The 20,109-nt window shown below is 35.2% G+C and overlaps 1 protein-coding gene across 3 annotated transcripts in view; it reads left to right on the forward strand.

Moving 5' to 3' along the window:
- Positions 1–20,109, forward strand: part of ADAMTS20 (ADAM metallopeptidase with thrombospondin type 1 motif 20) — a 193,911-nt gene that overhangs the window by 107,418 nt on the left and 66,384 nt on the right. Inside the window, exons 19-28 of one of the 3 annotated variants that reach the window (XM_079938384.1) lie at positions 4,442–4,568; positions 6,106–6,316; positions 6,450–6,614; positions 7,115–7,279; positions 8,260–8,379; positions 9,353–9,460; positions 10,507–10,671; positions 10,767–11,057; positions 11,899–12,060; positions 13,368–13,544. In XM_079938384.1, the coding sequence (XP_079794510.1) occupies positions 4,442–4,568; positions 6,106–6,316; positions 6,450–6,614; positions 7,115–7,279; positions 8,260–8,379; positions 9,353–9,460; positions 10,507–10,671; positions 10,767–11,057; positions 11,899–12,060; positions 13,368–13,544 (1,691 nt within the window). Of the gene's footprint in view, positions 1–4,441; positions 4,569–6,105; positions 6,317–6,449; positions 6,615–7,114; positions 7,280–8,259; positions 8,380–9,352; positions 9,461–10,506; positions 10,672–10,766; positions 11,058–11,898; positions 12,061–13,367; positions 13,972–20,109 lie in introns of those variants that run through there. The other 2 variants (XM_079938382.1, XM_079938383.1) reach the window with 2 other exon arrangements.

Consider the following 20,109-nt stretch of genomic DNA (forward strand, 5'->3'; position numbering starts at 1 on the left):
TGTCTTTGGGCAATCTGTAATTATGAATACCTAGTTGTGTGATGCTACATTTGTGCAAATCAGTAAATGTTTATTGAGAGGCTACTTTGTTTTGGATTATTAGGACCCTGATTTGCATTAAAGCTTTAAAGTCATATGGATGAAACAGAGGCATGCGTAGGTCATCTTAGTTTTAAATGGTAAATGCAATGCTACAGGTATGCACAGAGAAGACCCCAGGAAAGATGGAGGGGGCAGTTTGAGGAGGTGAAACGGGAAAATACAGGGAAGTTTGTATAGAATGGAAAGGTAGTTCTGATGGGGACTAGAGACAAGTTTTGGCAATTAGGGGAGCAGTGAGTCAGAAGAGAGGCAGATCAGAACAGTATGGAAAAGAGCTGAGAGAAGGTAGGTGGCCAGAGGCAGTGATCACAGATGATGGAAACATGCGGGACATTTTAACAAACTGACCTCAAGGTGCCAAAGAAATTGTGGTATCCCGTTCAGAAAAAGGCACAGACTTCGTCCTGTGGTGTCGGGACAGGGGTGCCTGGATGATAGTGTGGAAACAGGCATTCCTGTTTGAGCAGTGTCTCCGGGGAGGGAGACTGAAGTAGATGATGCCAGGCTGACTGGGATAACGCTGTAAGTAGGAACAAAGCTTTAGGAACACAGGAGATGGAGGAATTCATTTTGACGAAAGACCCTGGTTATGCTTTATAGAAGAGAATTTCGGTTTGGGGAGCTGGGACAAGCATTCCAGCATAACTGGGTAAGCTGGTCTCTGGCAGTGGATATGGGGAGCTAGAAGAAATCTAAGTAACAGTTGAGTGAAAGAACATTCTAAAATGTGGGGAACACCCCAAATAAAAAATAACAAGATCCAAATGAAAGGTGGGACGAGGCATTTTGAGATAGTTTGGAAGTCTGAACCAGGAGAGCTCTCTTGTGTGCCAGAGGAAAGGAGCTATTAAATCAATTGCCACAACGTATACTATGATTATAGTTCCTTTGATGTGTGTGTGTAACTTTTGGGTTTCTTTAAAGTGAAGTTACTTCAGTTTTGTTTACTTGTTTCCTGTGTACTGAAAATGGTCAGTCCCCCAACTTTTTGTGAGTGCTATAAATTTTGTCTTGGTATCTTGAAGCACATTATTCAATGTATCAGTTTCAATTTTCCTTTATTTTTCCTCATCTGTTGCTCCTGTGGCCCTCTTCTCTCCTGCTCTAACTTGGCCGTGTTGCTTTTCAGGCCTGTTACACGGCTGTCATCATGCACTTTCCCTTTTTTATGTATTTGATTCCCTGTGTTCTAAATCCTATGAATTCCTCTTTTTATTTCCTCCATTGCAGGGAACATATCTGTCAGTACTTTCCTGAGAAAGAGAGGCAGGTTTTTGGAATTCTTTTTCTCTCTGAAAATAGCATTATTCTATTCGCGCCTTGGATTGATAGCTTGGCTCATATAAAATTCTAAACTAGACTGTTTTCCTTTAGAATGTTGAAAATCTTGTTTTCTGGCTCATTTTCTGATTTCCCGTGCTTGGATATGACACTTCCTGATGTGGAAGTTTTGTTTCTCCCCACCTTAATTCTGGTGGTGTGGAATATCAGGACAATGTGCGTTGGTGCGGCTTTTTTATTTGTCTCTTTTCCTAGGTAATGAGGATGCATTCCAATCGGGAAACATAGATTCTTTGACTTGAGAAGTTTTGTGCATGATTTCTTTGATAATTTCTTCATGTTAAATTTTCTCTTCTGTCTTTGTAAAATTTGTATTGTCTGGATATCCAGCCTCCTGGACTGATCTCTCATCTCCTAATTTCCTCTCCAAATGTACCTTGTTTTCTTAATGTTTCTTCTCAACAGCTTGCTTTTGTTTCATGGATGCAATACCCATGTCCTTGAGAGTATTAATCTTAGTCTTGTAAGTTTCTTCTGCCCCCTGACATATCTATTTCATCTTAGTTCTGTTTTGCTTCTGCTTCTTTTGGCCTCTTTTGTGTGAGTGACTTTCCTAAAGTGTCTGCTGATCCTTTGCTGTTTGTTCATATTTAAGACTAAAGTACCAACTGAAAGTCCTGTGTGGGTTAGATAAGTCAACCCTCATTATAGAGTAATTGGATCTCTAAGTAGTCCTTTCTTGTGTCACTGGGGGAGAAGCCCCAAATGTCATTGTCATTTGACCTTTTTTCTTGGGCTGAAGAGTTTTCCAAGAGAGGAGTTCTCCCATCTTCTGATGGTCAGTTAGGGGATGGGAGAAACCGTAAAAATTGGCTTGGAGCCAGAGGGAAATGGAGGGAGAGCCCAGTGGGCCTGGGTCTCATCATTCAGTATGGGACTTTTACTGAATACCCCTATTTTTAGTACAACTTCCCTTTTTAGTACAACTCCCTAACTTCCCTCAGCTGCTGTGTCTGTGCCCTCAAGTTCACCTTCTCTAGAGCTTTGCTGTCCAATATGGTAGCCACTAGCCACATGTGGCTAGCCCATTGAAATGTGGTGTAAGTGTGAAATGCACAATGAATTCTATAGACTTAGTATGAAAAAAGAATGTAAAATACATCATCAATAATGTTTACATTGCTATCAGGTGGAAATGATCCTATTTGGATATTATCTTGGATACTTCTATCTTTTTACTTCTTAATGTCACTACAAGACAATGTAAACTTACATGTGGTTCACGTCATGTTTTTATTGGGCAGTGCTGCTCTCGACGAGAAGGTAGGAGTCTGACCAATCTTCATAAATAGTGTTCAGTCACTTCTCCATTTTTTCAGGCCTACCCCTCACACATTCACCTCTTTAGAGGAAACTGGTGTTTTTGACTCCTGGACTTTGCTTGGATTCTGTGGCATGAATGGTTTGTTTCTTACTTTCTTCCTCCACGACCTTAGATTTCAGCTTCCTTGGCTCTATTACAATAGTTATTTCCATCTTCTTTTCATATTCAGAATTTCCTTTTCTTGCCTACTGTGTTTCCTTCTTTATACTTTTTGCTTTTTGTTCCTTGAGGTTTTTGCCTTTTCAAAATTCTTTATAGTTACCTCAGATGGTATTTAGGAAGGAGCAGAGATAAACATGCATGTTCATGTTTAACTAACTGAAAGTATACAGTTGAACTTGGATAAAACAGAAATTTGATCATGGCACTGATGGCTTAAACTTATTCCTGTCTCCTCATTGCAGAAAGTGCAAAGTTCAGTCTACTCTGGCCCCTGTGGCTTCTCTTAGTTTGCTTTTGCTGTGATTATGCCCCATACAAACAACCGCCAAATCTCAATGACTTAGAACAATAAAGGTTTATTTCTCGCTCATACTATGTGTTGGCTGCTAATTGGCTCTGACTCTTCTCCAGCTTGGTATCTGCATCCATGTCATTTTTCAAAAATATTAATAGACTTTATTGTTTTAAAGAAGTTTTAGGTTTAGGGCTTCCCTGGTGGCGCAGTGGTTGAGAGTCCACCTGCTGATGCAGGGGACACGGGTTCGTGCCCCGGTCCGGGAAGATCCCACATACAACGGAGCGGCTGGGCCCGTGAGCCATGGCCACTGAGCCTGCGTGTCCAGAGCCTGTGCTCCGCAACGGGAGAGGCCACAACAGTGAGAGGCCCGCGTACCGCAAAAAAAAAAAAAAGTTTTAGGTTTATAGAAAAGTTAACAGAAAGTACAGAAAATTTTCATATTCCCCCTTCTTCCATACCCTCCCTCCCCAGTTCCCCTATTATTATCATCTTGCGTTTGTGTTGCACATTTATTACAATTGATCCATTATTATTAACTAAAGTCTGTCTGTGCTGCCTTTTTCATTCATGATTCCAGGCTGAAAGATCAGCCCCATCTGGGAAAGGCTGTTTTAGAGACGGAGGGAAAAGGGAAGGAGAGTCGGCAGAAGCATACCGTGGCTTTTAGAGCTTCTGCTTGGAACTGGAATAGGTCACATCCCCTTACAGGTGGTTGTCATAAGCCTGATGTCAATGGGCAGCGAAGTCTGCTCCTCCTATAGGAAGTTATAGTAACACTGTAGCAAGTGGAGACTGTAATTTTGTTACAGGGAAAAGGGAAGCAAATAATGGGGAACAGGGGTGTAGTATATCATGTATTGTGTATCCTGTATCATGTATCGTCAGCACTGACCCTGGCCGTTCAGTTCTCTATTAGCAACACTTCAATACAGCTATAATAAATTTCTTTCTACTCCACACCTGTCCCACCTTCCCTTATGTCTCTCTACTAAGCAAACTCCTCAGTGTTTCAGGATTCAGCTTGCTTATTGCAGAAAGTCATTCCTGACTAGATCAATATGCTAGCCTATTTGTATGCTATGCTGGAATTTTTTTTTTTTTTTTTTGCTTTCTTAGCATAATCCTTCAGGCTATTAGCAGAAGTAAATGATTATGCAACATCTCCTTATGTGAATTTTCCTTTAATTTTAAATTTTCATTTGGCTTTGGCCAAGGTCTTCATAGAAGAAAAATTATCTGTGTACGTAAGAGTGATCATATGGTAGTGTCTGATCAAAGATGTGACCACTTACCACTTCCATTGTTGGTGACTGAAAGGTGCAATACAGACTGTGAACTAAGGTAAGTAAAAGAGAAATAATGTATAATGTAACCAGGTTAAAATCAGTAAGTGAGGTAAGATGTAAACATCTAGTGTAGTGCCTCTCACAGGGTGGACATGTAATTAATGTCTATCCTTTGCCCCTTCGGTTAAAAAACTTTAGACTCACTAACTTACTGTGAAACTCGGCAGTTGGTTTGAGTTTTTTATTCATAGTATTTGCTGAATTCCAGTATAGAGGCCTCAATATTTTGTGTAAGAAATCGAATCAAATTTGTCTGTAAAATAAATACAGGAAAACTCTAATCTGAAAACCTATGGTTTAAAGATCTGAAACAATACATTTTGTAGCACTATCCTATAATTCTCATTGAACTCATGAACGAATAAACTTTTAAAGTTTGAGGATTAATCAATAAATTGATTTCTACATCTTATCAGTATTTTGTCCGTTAAACATTAGGAACATGATCCTAGATCATGGCAGAAAGTTTGTTCTTCTAAAATTTTTGTTTTTTGATTATCTGTGATGGGTCTTAGAGTGAAGCTAAGAGCAATAACCCCCATGTAGCAGGTGACAGTCAACTTTCAGGGATGGCCAGAACCTCTTTGACTCAGCAAGGATGAGAATTTTTATATATTTATAGTGGTATTTGAAGGCCTATAGTGAAAGGCTAATGACAGAACAGCCTGTACAAGGTGCATCCTCTACATTGCAGTAGAGTGAAGCACAGTGAAACCCTTGAGGTGCAGGTGGGATGGAAAGGAACTCCATGAATTCTCTTATCTGCTGTACTAGTGCACTCATATTGTCTGAGAGATTGCTAGACTGTAATTGAGATAATGTGGCCCAAACTGGCAGACTTTACTTGTGGAAAAAAGTGTTTTCCCTGGAAACATGTCTAAAAATAGATTACTTGAGTTAATGAGAAAATGTGATATGCCTTACAAAAACCAAGTTTACCAACTTGTAAAGGCTTTATCTTTATTGATGTAGTCATATTCCCAGATATTCCCTGATCCTCCGTCAAATAAAGGTTGCATAGGGAGGCACTCCCTGATGATGAGTCAAATATATTCAGTTGTAGTCTTAAATCTTCTACTACGTAACTGAGCAATCTTGATCTCAACTAGTTGTTTTCAAAGGTCTAGCGGGAGGCGTGGGGTTCCTAGGACCTCCAAAGCTGCCTCCAAGTGCCTGTATAGCTGGTTCCCTACCTCCGTCTTTAACCAGACACTCCATGTTTATGTATTTGGAGTGCAAGTTAGATTTTATTTGGAAAAAAGTAAGATTTCTGACAAGTCAGGTGTTCATACCATTTGAATGTACAGCACCTCTGGTCTTCATTTTCTCATCTATAGAATGAAAGTTTGGGCTCTGATGTCTAAGAAGTTTTCATCCCTAAATCAATGATACATCAGATATTTTTAGGTAGCTTGTCCATTAATTGCAACAAAATTTTAAAGATGAGTGATATGCGTGAGTTTCTCTGAATCCTTTTTTTAAATTGTGTTCGTTGGCACACCTCCTAAGTGTAATAGCATCATTTTTTGAAGGTGGTACATCATTGGCAAAAGTGAATGTTCATCCCTTTGTGGTCAAGGATATAAGTCATTGGACGTCCACTGTATGAAGTATTCCATTCATAAAGGACATACTGTTCCAGTAGATGACCACTACTGTGGTGACCAGCTTAAACCTCCGACCCGAGAACCCTGCCATGGTGACTGTGTCTTAACGAGGTGGCATTATTCAGAATGGTCCCAGGTACAAAGAAAAAGATTGCTTAAGAAAAGTTGCTCCTTTTTTTTTTACCTCTAATTAAATATTTGTCACTCTAGAGTTTTGTTAAAATTTTAATTTTGTGTCCATTTGTCACCACTTTTCTTTTTTTAATCAGTGTTCCAGGAGTTGTGGAGGAGGGGAGAGGTCTCGAGAATCTTACTGTATAAATAACTTTGGCCACCGTCTTGCTGACAGAGAATGCCAGGAACTTCCCCGAGTGACAACTGAGAATTGCAATGAATTTTCCTGTCCCAGTTGGGCCACTAGTGAGTGGAGTGAGGTAACATTAAACCCATGAGGCTTAGAACTGTTATAACATTGTGTAGGAGAGCTTTACAATCGAAGGCTATATAATTCAAAAAAATTTTCAATTTATTTTATCATGTGGTAAATAACTTTATCAAGGTAGTTAAAACATTTAAAAATGGTTCGTTCTTTAACTGTTTACAATATCTGGCCAACAATGACATACTGATGTTTAACCTATAACCACTTTCATAGTGTCCACAGTAGGCTGAGATATACACTTGTTCTAAGGTTAGTTTTGTACCTTTGTTTCTGGAACAAACAAACCTTTGCACTGGGATTTGGGCAGCAGAAGTTTGGGATGGCTGATTTTACCCCGTGTATATCTCTGATTTTTCTGAGGAGTGAAGGGAAAATGTCCTTAGGAATGGTCTTTCAGCTGTATTTGAATATGCAAATTGATCATTCATTATATATTTTGTAGGTATATGTGCTGACTAATACTGAAAATAATGGTCAGTTGTATTCTTACAGTGTCTTGTTACATGTGGAAAAGGAACAAGGCAGCGGCAGGTGTGGTGTCAACTGAATGAAGATCACTTGAATGATGGCTTCTGTGATCCAAGCACCAAACCTGAGTCTCTGAGACCATGTGAGCTTCATGCATGTGCTTCCTGGCAAATAGGACCATGGGGTTCTGTGAGTATATGATAAGGGTTTTCTACTCTAATCCATCATTACAGAATAACACAGAAGTTGTGGTGTATTCACTCTTTAGTGGCTGCATCTAAATTTGGGTGTTTTTTTGGAAAAAGTTTCCTGAAATGTAAATCCCTACCTGCACAATTTTGTCAGTACTGCTAATGTTGCTGTGGTAAATATTCTAGCTTTGCTTTTTAATTCAGTTTTGTTAAGCAAAATGCTACAAATTTTATGTTTTCACGAGGAACCATGTTCAGTATCCTGTAATAAACCATAATGGAAAATAATATGAAAAAGAATATATATATAAATAACTGAATCACTTTGCTATACACCAGAAACTAACGTAATGTTGTAAATCAACTATACTTCAATAAAAATTTTTTTATGCTTTCATCAGCTTTATTTAAACTATAGACATTTTCATGTTCGGTGTCTAAATTATTATCTTTACTGTATTTAGAGTAGGCATTGTTAGGAAGTTTTGCCAAACAGGCGGCTAGGAATCTGCTGGATGAGGGTGGGCAGCTTATTATCCTACACAGGTTGCCACAGTTGCTGGGAAACCTTCTCTCATCTGCCCTTTAACTCTGTCCTATGCTCTTCCTTTATCTCTTTGAAATTTACTTAGCGTATTGAATGACATGCATGCACCAGGTCGATTTTGAAAAGTATTTAGTTTCTCTAAACTGTATTGACTCTGCCTCCAAAATATCAGGCTTCTATTGATATTTTTACATGATAACTTTAAAGATATAATAATTGTCCATTTTAACTTCACTATTTTATTAGTATCTCCATAAATTTGAATAAAGGTGTGTGTTGATTCAATTTGCTCATTTTAAGTCTAGAATCTGGTATAAAAGACTAATAAAAATATCTACTGAAAGTATATTCTTAACTGTCTATTTACAAAGAAAATTAAGTTTATGTGATTTTTGAACAATGGTGTTTGGTATCTGCTTATATTCTTTCAGTGCACAGCCACCTGTGGACACGGGTACCAGATGCGTGCTGTGAAATGTGTCAATGAGCTACTTAGTGCACTGCTAGATGATAGAGTGTGCCATGGAGCTAGTCGCCCAAGTGACAGGCAGGTAAAGGACACCTCTTCATGGATTATAAACAAAAATGTTTGATACAGGAGGATTATTGATATGTTAAAATTATTTCCATACGTATATTTTCCACTTAAACTTCTATGCCTTAAAAATGTATGTGGGTGACTTTCCTGGTGGTCCAGTGGCAAAGGCTCCGTGCTCCCAATGCAGGGGGCCTGGGTTCGATCCCTGGTTAGGGAAGTAGATCCCGCATGCTGCAACTAAGACCTGGCGCAGCCAAAAAAATAAATAAATAAGTATATTTTACAAAAGGTGTGTGGGCATCAGAAAGTATATTGTTCTTGGTTTTGCCAGCTTTATTGATGCCTTTTTTTTACTCTTTATCTGCCATTGGATCACTCATTTAACTTATATTTCCATCCTTTGAACTGCAGAAGGCTGAACCTCTAAAGCGTGTCGTACTGCCTAAGGGAGCATCCTGTGTTCATTCAGGAGGTCTCCGCTTAGTGGTATTTTTGAAGGACTATTACTCTTTTCTTTTCAACCATCAGGCAGAATGATCCAAACTTTAGCCTTCAGAGTCATACTATCCACTTCTAGCCCTTAATAGTATTTTGTACATTTTTTTTTTTTTTTGCAGTACGCGGGCCTCTCACTGCTGTGGCTTTTCCTGTTGCGGAGCACAGGCTCCGGATGCGCAGGCTCAGCGGCCATGGCTCACGGGCCCAGCCGCTCCGCGGCATGTGGGATCTTCCCGGACCGGGGCGACCGGGGCACGAACCCGCATCCCCTGCATCGGCAGGCGGACTCTCAACCACTGCGCCACCAGGGAAGCCCATATTTTGTACTTTTGAAAAATATAAACCTTTACATCGCTTCTTTGTAGTTTAGAGTGCAAATGTTCTTTACTTATATATGTGGAGGATGAAATGAAGTATAGGATTTAGTATAAAGCAGAATGTTAATTAATTCATTGATGTTTTGTGAGACCCATTTTTCTTTTGAACAGGACTGTATTGTTACACCTTGCCCAATTATCCCTAAAATTGGGGCCACTTCATTACCAGCCCTCCCCATGGGAAAGATAGCACAATGGCGATATGGTTCTTGGACCCCAGTAAGTGAATTCCTTTCAGAGGTACAGTGTTTCTACTATGGAGCCTTTCAGACATCCACAGAATAGTTGCTACAGATTTGCCAAATTAATGTATGCATTCATTCTCAGGTATTTTGATGAATATAAGGTTTAGAATTAGATAATTTAATGACTAAATCCTCTTCTGCCTTTCAAGAGCTCTGTGTCTCTGGGAAGAAATTTAAGTTTTCTAGCTCTATTTTCTGATCTACCAAATGGGGATGATAATATTTATTGATTATTTTTTTAATGTTTATTTTATTTTTTTTTACAGCAGGTTCTTATTAGTTATCTATTTTATACATATTAGCGTATACATTTCAATCCCAATCTCCCAATTCATCCCACCACCACCCCCCCACTTTACCCCCTTGGTGTCCATACGTTTGTTCTCTACATCTGTGTCTCTATTTCTGCCTTGGAAACCAGTTCAGGGGATGATAATATTTATGTCCCAGGTTGTTATGAGAAGCAGATGTGATGCTTTTTATCAGCCTTTATTTAAACTACCACATATTCATGTTGTTTTTCTAAACTGAAGGCTTTAATCTATTCGGAGTATATACTCGCTTTAGTATATATGAAAATATATACTAAATATATGAAAGATACATGAAAATATATGAAAGATACATTTTTAAGTTTCACATATTCGCTGAATATTTTAATTATGAGAGTCTATCTACTCTATTACCTAGGTCTTCAAAAGTTATCTTAAATGATATCTTAAGATTCTCTTACATAAAATATTTTCTGTTCTTTTTTAAATTTTGGCAATCAACTAATCAATATTCCTAGAAGCTGAGTATTTTGTTTCATTACCACAAATATCTGATTTGTGAAATTTATTTTCTAAACTCATTGGGATATTCACTGCCCTGTCTTTGACTCAGAAATGATGCCAGGTGATAGTATTTATAATTTAACTTTTTTCAATAAACTTGAGGTTTAGAAATTTGAACAACAGCCAAGTGTAAGGGATGTGGAAATGTCCTGTATAACTCCTTGGTATTATTCAATTTTTTTAGTGCTCTGTGTCTTGTGGAAGAGGGAATCAAGCCCGCTATGTAAGCTGTCGTGATGCTCACGATGGAATAGCAGATGAATCATATTGTGCCCACTTACCCCGACCAGCTGAAATAGCTGTCTGTTTTAGCCCTTGTGGAGAGTGGCAAACAGGGAATTGGTCACCTGTAAGTATTTTTGTGTGAAAAAAATGAAATGAAAAATTTAAATATAATACTTGCTATTTGAGATAATGTAGTTTATTGGCTGAATTTGTGATCAGTGTTCAGCTTCCTGTGGCCATGGAAAAACAACTCGACAAGTTTTATGCATCAACTATCATCAGCCAATTAATGAGAATTACTGTGACCCTGAAGTCCGCCCTGTGATAGAGCAAGAATGTAACCTGGCAGCCTGCCCTCCCACATACAGCCACTTTCCGAGTTCCTCTGAGCAGCCAAGCCATTTACCAGGCAGGAATTTTCCATTAACTCACAAACCAGAAGATAATCAAAATCAGGGGGTCCATCCATCAATCAGAGGAAACCAGTGGAGAACAGGACCATGGGGATCAGTAAGCCCTCTTTATTGAGTTATACTAATTCTGTAATTTTGTTATGTTGCATGGCCTTTTAACAGATATGTGTGTAATGACATCGAATGCTTTTAATGCTAAATTTTTCTGAAGATCAGTAGTTTAAATCTTAAAAGGATTAAGCAATTTTTGATGCAGATTACAATTCCCCAGAGTTCTTATTGAATTATACAGTAATGTGATATTATGATTACAGAGGAATGCACTTGAAAACAATCTCAGAGTTTATTATAGTAAAAATAAAAGAAAATCTTTTAAGTGTTAAGACTACCAGTGTTTATGAAGAAAAAAGCCCCCAAAACCCAGAAATTACTCTGATAGCAGTGCAGTAAGCTGGAATAAAATCATGATTACTAGAAAAGGTACAACTGTGGTTCATATTTTATATGAGAGTAAAGATACCAAATAAAGAAAAACAATGTGAAAGTTTAGTAACTTAACATTATCTTTTGGTTTTTTTCCTTCCTAGTGAGACCTGAAAACTTTAATTCCTTTTTACTTAACACTTAGGACAAGGGTGAATTTCCTTTTGCAAGCTTTAAAACTTCACCTTTCCATCAACAAATTCTAATGAAACCCCTAGTTAAAACCCAAGTGTTGGTTATGTTGGGTTAAATAAAACACATTATGTATTAAAAAAAAAAACCCAAGTGTTTTTTTGACAGATATTCTTGATTCAAATTATTATTCCAATGAGGGGGCTTTTAACGTGGAGAGCTTGAATTGGAGTCAAAGTACTGATTTTTTGTGGGGGTTTTTTGATGTAATTTTGTGCCATGGAATCTGCAGTTTGTGTGTTCCTGTGTTCCATCCTTTTCAGTGCTCTAGCAGTTGTGCTGGAGGTATTCAGCGTAGAGCTGTGGTTTGCCAGGATGAAAATGGACAAAGTGCCAGTTACTGCAATGCAGCCTCCAAACCCCCAGAATCAAAGCACTGTGATTCGGGGCCTTGTCCACGGTGGAGCTACGGAAGCTGGGGAGAAGTAAGTCATACTATCTCCTAAACTTGTGGAGATTATGACATCTCCCAAGACTGAAAGTTAAGCACTTCATATTGTTACTGTTGGATAATCTTACTTCACTGTCCTACAGAGAAAAGATTTTTTTTTTAATTGAGTCAGTAAAAATATGTTCTTTTAATAGACATTGTGTCATGGTATAAATCACTCATTCATGATAGGAAATATATACTCCAGATTTTTAACAGAATCCTTTGTGCTAGCCAATAGGTCTGTGACCTACTAAAACCTCTCTAAAAGTAGTATATTATTGTTTTAATTTCTTAGAAAATTAGACAGATATAGACAATTAGAGTGATATATAGGCATGTTTATATCCTTCTATCCATATCAAATGAAGGCTGAACCATTCATTTGGTGAATCTTTTAAATGGAGAGCTGTCAATTATTGAGTGCTTTCTTCATGTCCTGGCATTCTTTTTAGGCACTGGGATTATGAAGATAGTTTTAAAAATGGTTATAATGAATACTAACTCCACCTATATTATGCATGAGAAAGAAGAAAGACTTACATTGGCTTTGGATGAATAAAACAAACTGCCTAATTTAATTAGTCAGATATTTTTGCTGAATGATTTTAGTACATATTTTCTCTCCATAAGGAGTTTGGAAATCATTGTTTAAAGATACACTCTGACCAGGTGCTAATAAATAGCAAGTACCTCTTTAAAATGTACTTTTACTATTTTCCAAACTGAAAGTAACTTTTTAATTTCTGAGTTAAATCTCATAGTGAAAATTCAAATAAAATGAAAAATTGTGAAAAGATAAGAACTTTTAACATTTGATACATTTCCTGCCAGACTTTTGTTCTGTGTGGGTTCCAGAAATAGGTTCATACTATACATGCCACTTTGCCATCTGCTGTTTTCATGTAATATATATATACTGAACATCTTTCTATGTTCATAAATTTTGATCTCCCTTATTAGCTTTCATGGCTACACAGTCATCTTTTGATAGGATACCATACATTATGTAGTTAATACCTACTACAGTACCAATTCTCAAAATTTTGTCTTTTTTAAAAAAAATTATAGAACTAAAACTTTGATTTATTTTTTACCCAGGAAGAAATGTTGAGAACTATAAGGATTCTTATATTTCTTATATAAGAATATAAATATATTCTTATATATTTCTTATAATTATAAGATTATAAGAAAGGATAACTAAATTCTAGCAATACTGATTATGTACTCAACATTGAATAAAGCAATATAATATTCTTTTTGAAGCCACATAGTTTTGATTTTTCTTCTTATTTTTAGTGTACACAAACATGTGGAGGAGGAATAAAATCACGATTCGTAATATGTCTATTTCCCAATGGCCAAATGTCACGAGAGCAAAACTGTGAAATCTTAAACAAGCCACCTAGTGTGGTACAATGTCATGTGCATGCTTGCCCTGATGATGTATCATGGCATCGGGGACCATGGAAATCGGTACGATAGTATTCTTATTTTTATCCTTCTGTTTTGTTTTGTTTTTCTATGTTCCTTTTACTTTAATTTCCTCTCTTCATAAATTGTGATGCACACATTTTATCTTCTGATTTTTTTTAAAGTAGACCATTGGCCCTCTTGGCTTGATAGTTTGAAAGAAGAATCATTCAATTTCAAGTACTGTAATATATACATACATATATATAATAGTTTTATATGTATTTATTTTTTTATAAGTGAATTTTGAACCGTAGCACTATTCTAATGGCAGTATCTTTCTTCAGTACACCTTTGGCTTGCCCACAAATTAACTGGAAATATTTTACTATTTACATTTGTACATAATGTTAACATTGTGCTTATAACAATGGCAAGTTAAGGCTGTGTCTTGTTTGAGTATATAACTGTTTGTGGCTTTTGTCTGTCAATGTCCAATAACTGATCTAAAAGCAAGTAACATTCTTGTTCTTATCATTGTTAAACTTAGTATTTTGTTTGGAAATGTGAAAATTATTGTATTAAAAAATATAGAGAAATTTACTTACACAAAGTAAATTAATTGTTTACAGTTTGTCACATACATCATGGAAAAGTGTGATTTATATAGTAGTTTATAAGAATATTCATTTCTTCCACTGTGTGGAGTTACTGTGTTTTGAACTGTTTTAATTTTTTATTGTTTTTGGAGCCATAGACAAAATTCATAAATATTTATGAATGATTAATTTCCTCTAGTATTTTTCAAATATCAGGCTTTGAAGAATAATTAATATATAAATATATTGAAATTAGCATTTTGGTCACTTTTGATATTTTAAATCATGAACAACTAAGTATACTTCTCTCAGGTGAAAAACTGATTGGAGTCTATAATCTATTTATAATTAAATTTATAAAGTTAAACAGTTCTTTATTTGGAAAATAATTATAACTCTGGTTTTATATCCAACCCTGATGTGTACACTTGTTTTACTTCACCCAAGTCAAAGCTTTATGATGAAATGTAAACCTGTTTCAATTCATGCTATTTGAAGAACAGGTCAAGTTCCAGTTCAGGCTGAAATTCATCTTTAGAGTCAGTGTGACTGATACAAAACAACAGAACATTTTAACTTTATAGGAGGATCTTAAAGTTAAATGGCTGCATTAGAAGTAGAGAGCCATTACTTTTCAGGAACTAACAAAAAACGTATTTTGCTATGGAAAGCAATAATTATTAAGCAATACTTAATAATATGTTCACTGACCATCTGCTATATCCTAGGTACTGTGCTACAGGAATAATAAAGACATATTTCTTACCCCTATGGAGTTTACAGTTTAGTTGGAGAGATGTGAAGTACTGTAGGAACTCACTATAAAGATATTTTTTGTTAGTCATTTTAGATTGGAAATTCACTTTCTCCTTACTATATCTCTGTTACATTTTCTTTCATTTTATTGGTTTAATTTGCAAGCCTAGTTCTTAATAAGACTTAATCCATAGATTGCCTTCTTGGAATTTTGCCTCAATTAGGAAAGCAGACACGAAGGTTTTATTTTCCCCACTCGTTCATGAATTCATTAATTCACGAAGCATTAGACATTTACTTATGTCTCCTGCTTTGTGCTAGATATTGAAGTTCCTAAAATTAAGTGCTTTTGAATCAGATTTTCTATTTCAGGGGTCAGCAAACTATGAAATCTGACCCATTGCCTATTTTTGTAAATAAATTTTATTGGAACACAGTCATGCACAACTTTTTATGTATTATCTATGGCTGCTTTTGCACTACAAAGCAGAGTTCATTAGTTGCAATAGAGACTGGCCCTCAAAGCCTGAAATATTTACTGTTTGGTCCTTTCTAGGGAAAGCTTGTTGACTCCGGTTCTATTTAATAACATTATAAAACTTTTTAAATTTAATGTAAAATGTACTTAAAGTTATAGCATATTACAATTGCAAATATTCATTTGGGGTCAGATGTTTTTGATCCTTTAACATTTTAAAATACCTTAATGTTTATCAATCTTCTCTACATATTCACTGTAATATTCACATAATTTGTCCCCAGCTTTATTGAGATATATATGGTCTTATTGTATAAGTTTAAGGTGTACAACATCACACAATGTTTCTTGTATTGGAATAATATCTAATACTACATTCCAATATATTTGTGTCATGTTATTTTTTTGTATGTAAATGATGTCATAAGTGAAAAACCTGAATGTTCATTAAAGACCCTGTGTAGAGGTAACTTTTTTCAACCTCACAAAAAACAAATGACCAAGAAAACAATAACCACAAATTAAAAAATAGTAGGGCAAAAATATAAAAGTCTTCAATTATTTAATACATGTCTGTTCCACAAAGGAGTTCATTGACTAATTCAGTCTTTGCACTAGGAAAGAACTATAATTTTTTTGATAAATTGAGGATAAAAATTTAAAAATCACAGTAGATGTATATATCAGAATTTTTATAAACTTTATTTATTAACTTTTTATAGGTATAAAGTAAATATATATCATTAGAGTACCTGGATTTCTTATTATATGAAGAATTTTATTCCTTACATTAGCCTTTTATATTAAAAGGGTTTAAGTGATCTGAAGTTTTGTTGTTAAAACCAGATATAACCCTTTACCTCTTTCAGTGTTGTTGCATATTAGCCAAATTTCAGAATACCTCTAATTAACATATCAGGTTGATATTCTTTCATGTACAACTTTAATTTCAGATCCTATTTACTAGGTTAGAAAATTAAGAAATGTATGTATATATATACATGTGTGTGTGTGTGTATATATATATATATATATACACATATATGAGTGACATGAAATCTTAAACACTTTTCATTTTAAAGCAAAATTAAAATACCAAGTGCTAAATCATTAAAATGTAACTAGGAAAAAAGTTGCAAATATACATTTAAATTTTCTCCTTGTTGGAAACCTTGTGTTGTAATAATTTATAAGCATGATTAAAGAAAGGAATAAATAAATCTTAACATATGTCTGTTAATTTAATGACTGCATTTTTGTGATTAGTCAATGTGAAATGATTGTATTTTAACCCTTGCTTATTAATGATGTGTTGTGGCTTTGTGCTTTGCATAATTCACATGTATGTTATATTTTTATTCCTTGGATCAATACCTAAAATGTTTTAAGTCACTGAACAGATCCTGTATTATAATGAATGCCTCTTTTCTTTTGATGTATTTTTCTTAAATAACAAATTGTTAATTTTTCTTATTAAACATTTAATTGTTGAATAGTATACGTTTTCATAATTTTACTGAGTATATGTATAAGCTACTGCTATTTTTCAGATAATCCTATTAGAAACTAACATTGGTATTTAAAAATAAGATTTATTGTTGGCTATCAATTTTTAAATACTAGAAATTTTAATATTCTTTTCATATGTTATAAATAATGAATAAAAATTTGTGATGTAAGCAAATTCATTTAGTAAGTTAACAATAGATGTGCTCTTGCCCAGGGTAGTCTTTAAAAGATGAGTAAAAGTTTTATTTTTCCTTTATATTGTAAGGGACACTACATGTAACATAAACTTCTACAAATGCTTTTTAAAGAAATTTATATTAACTTATCTTTATTTCCCCCTAAACTCATTTAAGTGACTTATTTTCCTAGAATATTCCTACATAAAATGAATATTTTTTTATTCCCTACATAAAATGAATTCATGTTGGGTAAGAAAATGATGTGTATTCTATTGTGTTCTGGGGTTAATAATGATCACACAGAGGTAAAGAGAGTATTTTTCCCATTCAAGATTGTTCTTTCCTCTAAAAATGAGAAAATTATTTTTTTAAAAAGGAAAGCTTGATACTTGAACCCTCTTGATGCTAGTCCTTTTCCCCAAGTGTCTCTTTTTAAAATAATACCCTCCTGTAGCATTGTGTTAAAAAATATGTATATATGTGTATATATATATATATAGAGAGAGAGAGAGCACTAAATTTCTAATATGATACAACAGAATGTGACAAATAGAGGCGCTTTCAGAAATGAGCATGGGGTAGCCATACACACCTAGTAAATCTGCAGTTTGTCAATTTAACAGTTTTGTGTAACAAAAGAGCACTGAGGGACTGAGCAGAGGGGTCAGGCAGCCTCTTAAACTGTAGCTCCCACTCAAGGTGGAATGTACTCGGGAAGGAACTTGTTACTGGCTCCACTGCTCCTAAGACCAGAATCAGCCAGGGGAACAAGGTAATGTGTGGGGAAATGGTTTCAAGAAACTGTCCATTCTTTGTAAAGTGGAGTGTTCAGTAAAACAATTTATAGTAATCAGTTATTTTCGCAAATTTGGAAAAGACACACGCAAGTATAGCAACAGACTGGAAATCTATTTTATTTCCAATTTATCATAGAAATCTGTTGAAATAATGTTTCCATTTATTATATTGCCATATCATTCTACGGTGCATTCGTCAACTCTCCCCCAAATTATGAGCATCCCCTACATGTTCGGCATTGTGTTAGTCACTAGACGTAAATCAGGCACAATCCCTGTGTACAAGGAGTTTGCAGTTTAGTGGTGAAGGTACCAGATAAACAGATGATTAGAAGCAGAATGGGATTCCTATCTTATTTCAGTAACAACTTTGTGATTTATAATATTAAAGACTCATAATATCGGGGGCTCAATAGATTATAATTATCCAAGAATTGGTAATAAGAATTGTATTTGAAAGCATAGTAATTATTCCAGTAGATCCTTCTAGAAAGCCTTAACTAGCAGGAGGTATTCCATTATAACCTGGCTAGAGATGAGTGGCGTCCAAGTCTCTGTGCTAGAAGAATAGGTTAGTTTTTGCCTAATCGCAGCATCTTTTTCTTTTGTCTGTGTGTGTGCATAAATTTCATGAATCACCGAAAGGGAGAATGTAGACTGATTTATAGTTTGCCCTAGATATGATGCTTTGAAAATAATTTTGGAGATACAAATGGACCTTGCAGGTTTGAAATGTGTGACTTAGGAAAAATTTAAGGAGATAATCTAATGATGAGAATGTAAAAAAAGATACTTGTAAGTGTGTTTGGTTGAGTGAAGTTAGAATGTAGAGTTTAAAATAACTCTAAAAAACATGTCAACGTGAAATGGTGATACTGCTATATTTTTCTTTATATGAAGAAAATGGATGATCATGTTTCCATTGTAATTCTATTTTCCCAGGCATAATGCTTCAGAATGTTTAAGAATTTCTGGAAATAGATTTTTAGATGTTTTAGAAGAACAGTCTCAGTATTCTACAATATCTATATGCTGTATGAGATATACAGGCATTGTTAATATTAGTACATTTATTAGATCCCTAATTTTTTGTTATAATTTTGTGTCAACTTTCGGTAGACTGAGAATCAGATTTTAGTTCCTATATAATTACAACAGAGTCAAACATTAACACTTTAAAGAGTCTATTTGACATTTTCTAGACAATTTCTAATTTTTAATTATATGTACATTTCTCAGTAAAATATTTTGATCACATACCCTTATATATTATTATATATCTATACATTGCAAGCATAAACTAATATATAAATGTGATTTATAGAACATATAAATTTAAAAGGATAAGATGAATATTAAATACATTTTTAATTTTATGGATAATAAAGTTTTTCTCTCAGTGAACTATTATTGTACTCATCTCATGTTTAAAAAGTGGTAGAATGTTTCATTAGTTTGAAAACCTTGTTTTAGTACTGTTAGAGCAATTCAAAAGTCTGGTTTATTCCAATATGTGATTTCAGTAGCTTCCATAGCTGAAGAAATTACTTTGCTAAATGCATACCTCCATATAGCAAAGTTTATCACTGGATGTTCCTGTTATAAACTAGTCATTGATTTTAAATCATCGGATCATACCAGTTATTTTAAAAATTTTTATTGAAAATTGACGAATTCCATTTTCCATTCTGTCATTTGCTTCTTGAAAAGTACTGGAAGGGGTTATATCTTTATATTTTAACAAATACTGTTAAAACAGTGAAACTTTGAAAGATTTGGAAGCAATTTAAACATATTAGAAAATCTTGCTCCAAAGTTTTAAAAATACACTGGAGAATTTTTATCGTTGGCATACTTATGGTAACAAAGTCCCATAACACTAGAAACACTTCCAAACATTTCAAAATGTTCTCTCCTTAGAAGGATTTCCCAAAAGCAGTTCCTTTCTCATCCAATCTTAAATGTTTCCTTTATCTTTTTTTTTTTTTTTTTTGCGCTATGCGGGCCTCTCACTGCTGTGGCCTCTCCCGTTGCGGAGCACAGGCTCCGGACGCGCAGGCTCAGCGGCCATGGCTCACGGGCCCAGCCGCTCCGCGGCATGTGGGATCTTCCCGGACTGGGTCACGAACCCGTGTCCCCTGCATTGGCAGGCAGACTCCCAACGGCTGCGCCACCAGGGAAGCCCTGTTTCCTTTATCTTAAAGGAGAGATTATAAGTCTATTTAAGTGACAGGTGTAACATTTTAATCCTTATCATAGAAAAAATCAGCAAATTTGGAACAAACCTCTTTTCATAATAGAAAAATTAAT

Source organism: Stenella coeruleoalba (genome assembly GCF_951394435.1).
Source record: "Stenella coeruleoalba genome assembly, chromosome: 11".
NCBI lineage: Eukaryota > Metazoa > Chordata > Mammalia > Artiodactyla > Delphinidae > Stenella > Stenella coeruleoalba.